General features: G+C 35.7%; 1 protein-coding gene across 1 annotated transcript; it reads left to right on the forward strand.

Annotated features, from left to right (window-relative positions):
- Nucleotides 1–3,021: 3,021 nt before the first annotated feature.
- On the forward strand, nt 3,022–6,044 carry LOC122040937 (probable mediator of RNA polymerase II transcription subunit 26b). Its single transcript, XM_042600425.1, has 9 exons — nt 3,022–3,932; nt 4,002–4,070; nt 4,181–4,263; nt 4,604–4,656; nt 4,741–4,856; nt 4,958–4,985; nt 5,069–5,460; nt 5,537–5,627; nt 5,711–6,044. The coding sequence occupies exons 1-9, from the start codon at nt 3,501–3,503 to the stop codon at nt 5,833–5,835; spliced, it is 1,389 nt and encodes a 462-aa protein (XP_042456359.1). The 5' UTR covers nt 3,022–3,500; the 3' UTR covers nt 5,836–6,044.
- The last annotated feature ends 4,086 nt before the right edge of the window (nt 6,045–10,130 follow it).

Consider the following 10,130-nt stretch of genomic DNA (forward strand, 5'->3'; position numbering starts at 1 on the left):
GTCGCCGGGAACCCCTTCCCGGCTTGGCTTTGTTGCAGGTTCGCCAGAGGTCCACGTCATCTTGGAGGTCATCCGAAGACAGCATAGAGCGCCACGTCCCCAGCGCCCGTCTACTCGACTCTTGGACATGATCATAATTCCTCCTAAATTTAGCACCATTTAAAGAAAATCTAGTATATTTTCTATTCAATTGAGAATCATTTAAAAAAAAATCTAGTATCTTTTCCATCCAATTGAGGTGGAAAAAAATCATGCTCCATTTGATAGAAAATATACTAGATTCTAATTTAATGTACTAAATTTAAGAGGAATTATACATATTTTTAAACTTTTTTATACTTAAAATACCAGGGGTAATTAGGTAAGTATATTTGAATAGGGAGTGAAAACAAAGATTTGTTTTATTGGGCAAAATTATATTTGTCAATGGGGACTACATGCAAATTTTTCCTTATTTTATTTGTTTATATGTATTGATTTAGAAATATTATTTATCTTTAGTTTTTGTTTAATTGACAATAACTATCCAAGCCTTTGATTCAACTACTTATAAAGATGGTTGATTAAATTTTATAAAATTGTTTATCAATAAATTTGAAAAATAAATATAGAAATCTATCCTAATTGTTAGCATTTTCGAGTTACTATCCATTAAAAAAATTATTCATAATACACCATAATTGAATTTTAAATTCCAGATGTTTGATGTATTATTAAAGAATCTAACTATGACACCTAAGCTTTGGCTCAAATTTTCTTTTTTACCATAGTAAAGTGATATATTTTTACTTAATTGTTTATAAAATAGGGATATAATTAAATATGACTATATAATTATTTTTTTACTTAGATATTAATTTTTTGAATTGATTAATCATGAGTTTCATAAATTTTTTTTATATTTCCATAAAAATTAATTTATTATACAGTTCCCGAGGACGACGAGATGATTTAATAGATATGAAAACGGAATACCCATTTTATATAGTAAAAAAAAGCATATATGCGGTTCAATAAATTACTTATTTTTTTTTAAGTAGCCCCTTTGATACTCAGATCTAAATATTATGATATTTTTTTAAAAAGTTATACATTTTTAACAAAAATTAAAACTATGTATATACATATATAATAACTTTATTAATTAACCTTTTATTATTATTATTTTTTTTATAATCTAGATTACTTGTCTTTAGTCATTCGGATCCCCTGATCCGTAATCCCTAAATTCTTCCTAAGTCCTCTCTCATTTATATTTTGGATACCATTTATTTAAGTTCAAACTTTTCTGAAAAATTGTATAACTTATTAATAATACATTTATATAGTTTATAGTTAATGTGCATTTGGTTTCAGTTATCATGTACTTGATTATGTGATTATCAAGTAATCATATAATTAAAATTACGGGGAATAAAATATAACCAAATATTATTTGGTTCAACCTAGATAATGTAACAAAAACTTATTTGTTTGAAGATTTTAATGAACAATCTAATTTAATACTTTATAAAAAACAACCATATATATTATTTTTATTATTATTATTATTTAAACTCTACGTTTTTCTTTTATTTTTATATTTTTATTTATTTTTATGTGTATTTTTTAAAGTTTTTCTTTTTTTTTTACGTTTTTTATTTTATTTATTTTATGTTTTTGATTTTTTTCGAAATTTTTTTCTATTTTTTAAATTATTTTTACGAATTTTTTTTATTTTTTTTTAAATTTTTTTAACAATTTGTTCTATTTTCTCTATTTTTTTTTATGTTTTCCCCTTTTTTAATTATTTTTAATGTTTTTTTTCTATTTTTTATTTTTTATTTTTTATTTTTAAGGGTTTTATTTTATTTTATATATTTTATACTCTTTTTCTTTATATTTTTCTCTTATTCGAGGATATTTTGGATAAAAAAATTTCGTTAATCCCGGAATCAAGAAAAACTTCAATTTTCTGAATTTTTTCGATTCCGGATTACATGTCCTTTTTACTGACATATCGGACATGGAACATTACTCAGGAATCATCGAGGACCCCAACTAAACGTATCCTTAAAGTTTATCTATTTTACTTTATTTTATTTTATTTTATTTTTATGAATTTATTTTTTTTAAGTGAGAATATTTTGGTTAAATTTTGTCGATTTAAACATTTAAACATGGATAAAGTTGTTAAAGTTTGCCTATATTATTTTAATTTATTTTTTTTATGAATTTATTGTTTTTTTTGTGTAAGTGAGAATATTTTAGTTAAATTTTATCCATTTGAACATGGATAAAATTAATTTCATTCTAGAGCATTCACATCAGATTTCCTATCCAAAATATATAATTTAGAATAAAAAAATTACTTTATTAAATTTAGATATCTATTTTTTAATACATTATATATCAGTTTCCCTATTTCTTCTCTCTCCTCTATAATATTTAGGGAATGAAATTCATTCCTTAAATTTAGAAAAGTACTGTTCATAAATACATAATTTAGAGAATGCATAGGGTAATTGATGTAACGATTTTTTAGGTATCTTATCTAAAATTTAAAAAAAAACTTTTGAATAATGTATGTGATGTAGATGCTTGTTTTAGTTAGATAGTCTTTTAGAAAAATTTAAATATAAATAAAATGATATCTAAAATATAAATGAGAAAAAGGATTACGAATAAATTAGGAATTACGGATCTGAACTATATGGTTAAAGGATCGACTGAAATAACGACAGCCTGTTTTTTTTTTAAATTTGTTGTCTCATTCAATTTTCTTTTTTTCACTGCGCTATTGTTGTGATTAGAATTTTAAATTGATTAATCGCTGGTAGGCCCTTTACTAACCCTTTTATAATCCATGATTTAGCGGTAAATTTGGTTTTCGTGTACAGCGGACTTCTCCATTCCTTCTGGGCGGCGGGAAAAGGTTGGACCTTTTACGGCAAACCGCGGGCTAAAGTTGCGGCTTGGACTCGACCAATCTTCCTGAGAGAGAGAGAGAGAAAAAAACACGCAGGCAACGGACTCTATGGTCGATTCATCTACCCAATTTGGCGGTCGTGGTCGCGTGGCAAAGCAAGGAGAAGAGAGAGAGGGAGAGAGAGGGACGGGGTGAAGGGGATCCGGATAAGTGCGGGGCTTCAAGATAATAATCATCATCGTCAGATTGCGACTAAAAGGCACAACCCCCGCGGCGATCGAGCTGCACAGACGATCGGAATTTTCCTCCTCACTCTTCAAGAAATTTTACATTTTGGGGCTGTGATACATCGGACTCATCCGTGGATGAGCGAAAAAACATCTTTTTTTTTTCTTTACGGAAAAAATCGGTTTTTCTTCTTGCTATAGAGACAAAAATTTAAGCCGCCGTTGATCGGCGAAAAAATTTGTGGCATTCGAGCGATTCCGGTCACCGGACGCGGGATCGGCGTCCAAGATTCGATTTTTTTGTTTTAGGTTTTTTTGTGACGGATTTGGCGACCTTGAATTCCTCCACTGACGCCGCCGCCGCCATGGCGAGCTCCTCTGGGTCAGTTGACTACTGGCGGAAGTTTTTCCGCAGCGCCGACTCCGACATCTTCGACGTGATTGAGCACGCGATCCTCGTCGCCGCCTCCGACTACCCCGAGGAGCTGCGGAGCAGGCGCGACCGGATCGTGGAGAAGTTCTTCGCCGCGCTGCTCCCGCGGTGCTTCGCCTGCGGTCGCGTCGAGCCGCACGGGGCCGAGGCGGAGGAAGGGCGCGGCAGCGTGAAGAGGGCTGCGAGCGCAGAAAAGGATAGCAAGTTCGATAGCTGCAACGACGGCCCCGAGTTCTCCCACCGCGTCGTAAGCAACTACACCTTCGACGAGGCGGAGGCGCTCACCGAAGAGATCGAGGAGGAGGGTCAAACCCTCGAAGAGGTCCTGCGCATAAAGGAGGTCCTCTCCAATCACCATGATCAGGTCCATTCCTGCCCTCTTCTACTGCATTAAAACCTCAACCTTTCTCACGGTGCGAGTCTTCTTTTGCAGTCTGACAACGTCTTATTCGAGTCGTTGAGGCGGCTGCAACTCATGGAGCTCACCGTCGATGTCCTCAAGGTGCTGATTCAGTGTGCTATCTGCTTTATCTGAATCTCTTTCCTCTGACGAGTCAGATAAATCTAAAGCTGAATTGATGAATCTCCTCTAACTTTTCTTTTGGAACACAGGCCACCGAGATCGGAAAGGCTGTTAACGTTTTGCGAAAACATGTTTCGAAGCAAATTCGACACCTTGTGCGAACTCTCATCGAGTATGTTTCTCTTACTCTGTCAATCGTTTGAAGTTCCAGTAGAAATTTATGCAGTGATCTTCATATCAAACATGTTGCTTAAACTTCAATTTAGTTTGATAGTTACTGGATAGTATTTGCTCAATTCTAGCTTGTAACCCATTTGCAACTTAGCTAATTGGAGAAATTTTCCAGTCTAAAAAAGTGTTTTCTTCATTGCTTCATCTTCCCTTAACTTGGACATCAATTTGCCCCTATTAATTCCTTTTAGGTATGCGTTGAGTGATTCAGAAATGGTTAAAGAGACCTTTATAGCATGTGTTGTGATTGTTCTGATCAATTCGGTTTTATTTTTGGGCAGTGGTTGGAAGGTTTTAGTTGACGAATGGGTCAGTGCTACTGCTGCCATTGCCGGTATGCCATTTTTCTCTCTGGTGGCCTTATGGACAATTTTTGGCCTCTTATCGTCTAACTTAGCTAAGAACTTGTGATTTACAGAGAACTCTGTGCATTCTCTTGGTTCTGGTGAGTTTGAAGAAGAAGGGCTTCCTTTTCCTCCATTAGATGAGGGAGCTCTATTTGCTGCTCAGACTACTTCCATCAAGCTTTCTGGGGTATAAGATGTTATATTTTGCAGCATTTGTTTAAATTTTTATCATTGTGATTTACTGATCCGGCTCTCTTTGATGTGTTTGCCTGCCATTTGGTTTTCAAGTTCTTCGATGGAATGGACGATGATGGAAGTAAGTAGCCAGGTTTCACTTTCTGGTTTCTCCTTATCGAATTACCTAGATTACTAATACCGTCTCGCTGCCATTTGCTGCAGATCTTAGAAACACTAGGGACTTGGACAAGCAATGGGAAACTCAAAGGAACCAAAAAGAAGATCATGAAAAGTGGATGCAGAAACAATCTGTTCGAGATGAAAGAGTAGAGTCGATGAAACAGGAAGCACGAAAGTCAGCACTTCCAGAAGAAAAGCTTCATGCGAGAAGACATGATAATGAGATGAAGCAATCAAGGCCACAAAGATTCTCTATCGGGCAATCGAATTCGCAAAACATTCTAAGCAAGGAGACCAAGCCTTTGAGTGCTGAATCTGGGACTGGCAGACCGATGAGGTTTACCTCCGAGCAACAAATATGCGCTGAGACGAAAACTAAACTGCCACCGGATACTGCTAAACTTCAAAGAAAGCTGCCAATGATTCCACAAGATGTAAGTTCATCTGGACACTTGGAACTATGCTTGTTCAAAGGAGCTTGGATTTTCTAAACACTTCAATTCCATTTAGAAATCAAAATGCTCTGAGGAAGCATCCGTGCGGGCTAAGCTCGAAGCTGCAAAGCGCAAGCTTCATGAAGGCTATCAGCAAGCAGAAAATGGTTTGTTAACTTGCCGATTCAATCTGTTTCTCTCGACATAGAAAGTCAGCTCTGATAGCTATCGCATGTTTCATTTGATGCAGTAAAAAAGCAAAGAACAATACAAGTGATGGAGTTGCAAGATTTACCAAAGCAAGTTCACATCAACAGGCAACCTATTCAGAAATTCAGAAACCAATCTAGGAATTGGGCAAATAGGCGAAACTAGTTCCGCTCGGAAGATCTGCGGCTTGCTGTTGAGAAAATGCATGTACATGCTTTAACACATTCGACTAATTCAACCCCAAAATTTTCCTTGTAGACATTACAAGATTCTGATATCACACCATCATTAGCTGAAGTTTAATGAGTTCATTTTGTCTAGTGTTTCTGAATTACTGAGGAGTTATTTTATGATATTCCTTTGCACCTTCATTATGACCTCGATTCATATCTTCTCCTGGATTCATTGAATGCATTAATGTGCCATTCCTTGTTTGCTGAGTGAGTGCTTTGGTCTGCTTTGCAACCATTTGCCTTCATTATGGCCTCAAGTTGAATTAGTTTTGGTGGAGGAAACAGTGATGCAATAAAGAAGCCACTCACCCATTTGTTTCCAGCTCAAAGGTGAAGCCTTTCCTTCTGGTCTTCCCTCTCTTATCACATGAAGAAGTTTGATCAAAAACTGAGCAAACCCTCAATTAATGGATTAAGATACAGCAAGGGATGCTTCATACTTGGCCAATGGCCATGGATTGATTCAAGAGGGTCCTTGTTACACACACCACCACCATTAATTTGCAGCCCCTTTCTTTGACTTCTGTTTCCCCAACTTTATTCCTTTCTTCGTCTTGTAAGAAACAACGACCTGTGTGCCATCTTTTTCCATTGGTGGACTTTTTTTTTTTTGCTTGCAAGGACAATTTATTAGTGGAGAAAAAAGTCTGCATACTTGACTTGTCTCCTCCATGGATTGATGAGGAGGAAGAACACATGCTTTCTCTTTATTCTGCATCTTTGTCAAGGCACTAACACAATAATGTAATGTAGCTGATAAAAGCAGACTCAAAAAGGTTTGAAACTTGTTGCATTTGCTCTTCACAGATGTCGGCACTGCAGTGTGATTCATTCAATTGCAGACTATAAATTGAAAACTAACAAGGTAATAAATTAAGTATGATCAGAAACTAGATGGCAGCACAAAGGACAACTCTAATTTTATTAGTTACTAAATAATACGAGGCACAAAAACCACATTCAATTCCTGAATTGCTCAAATCAAATCCCAACTTCAACCACCTTCGACTCACTTTCGATCGAGCTTCTTGGGCTAGGCTCGTAAATTTGAACTCGGTTGAGATCTTCCTCGCTAGGTGTTCTTTCGCCGATTCTCCCTAATTTAGGTCTGTGCTAGTGCAAGCAACACTTGATGAATTGATTCGCCAATGGAGCCGAAGGTTACAACTAAGCAAGGATATGAGCCTAGATCTTCTCCTTAGTTATTCCGATACGGTGCCCACAAGACTTGCTCGATTATAATTCTATAGTGGTGGATAAAGAGACATGAGAATCAATGAGTTGATGGTTGGTGTGATGTGTAGAATGTTTTTGATTCTATGATGGGGAAAAAGAAGGCACATAAACATAGATGCTATGGTGATTTTAGAGGAAAAAATGAATCAGACGACGATGACAACGACAAAGAATTTATGCAATTAAGTGTTAGGATCAATGTCCCGATTGGAATAAGTTCGACAATTATCTGGTGTTGATATAAAACAAAATAACAATAAGAGACACATTAACACTAGCTTTTACATGGCTTGAAGATCTTATCTTCCACTCAATGACTCATTTTACACTTCATAAAGATGGAGGAATATTTGAGATTTTTTTTAATGTGAGTTCTAATACCAAAAGAATCATCAAAATTGACCTCATTATTTTGATGATTCTAATAAAAAGAGGTTATTTTTTTTACCCAAAAAAAATTGCTATTGAATTGGGCGGGCTACTATCTAGAATTTGTCATCTTTATCAAAAGCTTCAATTGCCAACCTTCAAACATAAGATTTTCTTGGGTCGACTAACAAAAAACAACTTTGAGTTGATTATCCTTCTCAAGAGTTGACTTTCAATCTAGCAACCTAAATCTAAGTCGACTAAACACACAGTCTTGCTAACCTACCAACTACCTTGAGCTTTGACTCCAAATTAAAATATGTTCTCATGGTCGGCTTACTAAAATTGTAGGTCAACTAAACTTCAGCTTGAATCATCATCGAACTGTCTTGATAATCTAACTCCTAAATGACCAATTCAACAGTAATATTGAAATAAAAATAACTGTCTTGATAATACTCTTCTACACTCTTCTAAGTTGAAGCTATCATTCAATCCTTACAATAGTCTACCTTACATAAACTCAAATATACATAACAACATTTGGTCTTCATGATGATTGATGATCGTCAAGCTTGAATCATCATCGAGGTAAACAATCCACATAGCTCTTAAATTATAGGACGGATTCGAGAATTAGAGTTGGGAGAAGCTCGAACTTACATTTTTATGATCATTAGTAATGTCACTATGATAATAATCATCAAAATATATAATACAATAATGAACAACAAATCTGTTATATATGGACGACTTAGCTTGCATAACCGTGAGCGACATCCCATGTGGATCATTTGACATGACCAAAACTATTTTTTTTTATTCTTCTCTCTCATCTACATGCAATTTCTTCTCTATCATGCATGTATGCAAGTCTCTATCTTACTTGCACATTAATGCTGGTCTTTAAAGACTAGTACCAAGGTTGAGCTAATCTTTAAAGATCAGCTCCAACGTGATGATTTTTAAAGACCAACACCAATGTATGGTGTTGGTCTTTAAAGATCGACATCAATGTATGGTGTTGGTCTTTAAAGACCTGCACCAGTATGTTAGTGCTGATTTACAAAAATCAGCACCGCATTGATATTAGTTTGTGTAAACTAGTACCAACGTGTTTGTGAGTAAATCAGGTGCACAAATTAGCACCACTGTTGGTGCTAGTTTGCGTAAACCAATACCACTATTGGTGTCCAAACTAGCACTAGCACCAACATGGTGCTGATGTGCAAATCAATACCATAATTGGTGTTGGTTTCCATAAACTAGCACCAACATGATGGTGTGTAAATCAACACCATATTGGTGCTTGTCTGCGAAAATCAGTACTAACATGGTGTTGGGTTGTGCAAACTAGCACCACGTTGGTGCTATTTTTTGTAAATCAACACCAAATGTTGGTGCGCAAACTAGTACCAATGTACTTGTGGCACATACAAATCAGTACCAACGTGTATGTGATGGTCTTTAAAGATCAACACCAATGTTGGTATTGATTTTCACAAATAAGCATCAATGTAGTGCTGATTTACACACCAGCACATTAACGTTTATTGATGGGTGACTCATATTTGGATGAGGTCAATGCGATGGATGTTATAAAAGAAAAATCTGTTAATATTTTTCATAATAAAATTCTGTACGATTTTAAATAACAGAATTTTGTTACAATTTTTCATAACAAAATTCTATTGCGATTTTTCATAACAAAATTCTATTACGATTTTACCGGTTCTGGGGTTGTGCATTATTTATAGGGATCATTGTAAACTTATTGTACAACAACAATCACAAGAATCATGTAATATGATTCCATTGTTTAGAGAGAATTCTAATAAAGCTTCGGTCGTTTTTGTGGAGTAGGCATATCGCCGAACCACGATAACTCTTCTTCTTTATCTTCTTCTTCTCCTTTCTCGTGTTTGCTCTCCTTTTGTGCATCTTTGTCTTGTTGCTCTGCGCAATCTCTTTTTTCTCTTCCTCTTCTTCCGCACATTAGAGGTTGAGAGGTGTTGTTGCCCCCTTCTTTGCGCAACAATTAGTATCAGAGCTATAGATTTTTGGCGGATTTCTTCAACATGTCGGGGACAACATCTGCGAAGTTTGATATGGTGAAGTTTGAAGGAACAAAAATTTTTGGATTATGGTAGAGAAGGGTCAAGGACTTGTTGGTGCAACAAGGCATAGTGAAGGCACTAGGAGAAAGAAAATCGGAAAGCATAGAGAGATCTGATTGAGAAGAACTTCAAGCGAAGACAGTAGCAACAATCAGGCTTTGTCTTACGGATGACGTGATGTACCATGTCATGGACGACGAGTCACCGATGACAGTTTGACAAAAGCTGGAAAGCCGGTACATGTCAAAGTCATTGACAAACAAGCTGTATCTTAAGCAAAAATTATTCGGGCTGAAGATGACAGAAGGAATCGATCTGAGCCAGCACATCAACGTATTCAACCAGATTGTAAGTGATCTGAAGCGGGTTGATGTAAAGATCGAAGAAAAAGAAAAGACACTGATGTTGTTAAATTCTCTATCTTTATCTCCTACGTACGAGAATTTGGTTACTACTTTGATGTGGGGTAAGGAAATTCTCAAATTGGAGGAGATCACAGGTGGGT

Source organism: Zingiber officinale, chromosome 2A (genome assembly GCF_018446385.1).
Source record: "Zingiber officinale cultivar Zhangliang chromosome 2A, Zo_v1.1, whole genome shotgun sequence".
In the NCBI taxonomy this organism is placed as follows: Eukaryota; Viridiplantae; Streptophyta; class Magnoliopsida; order Zingiberales; family Zingiberaceae; genus Zingiber; species Zingiber officinale.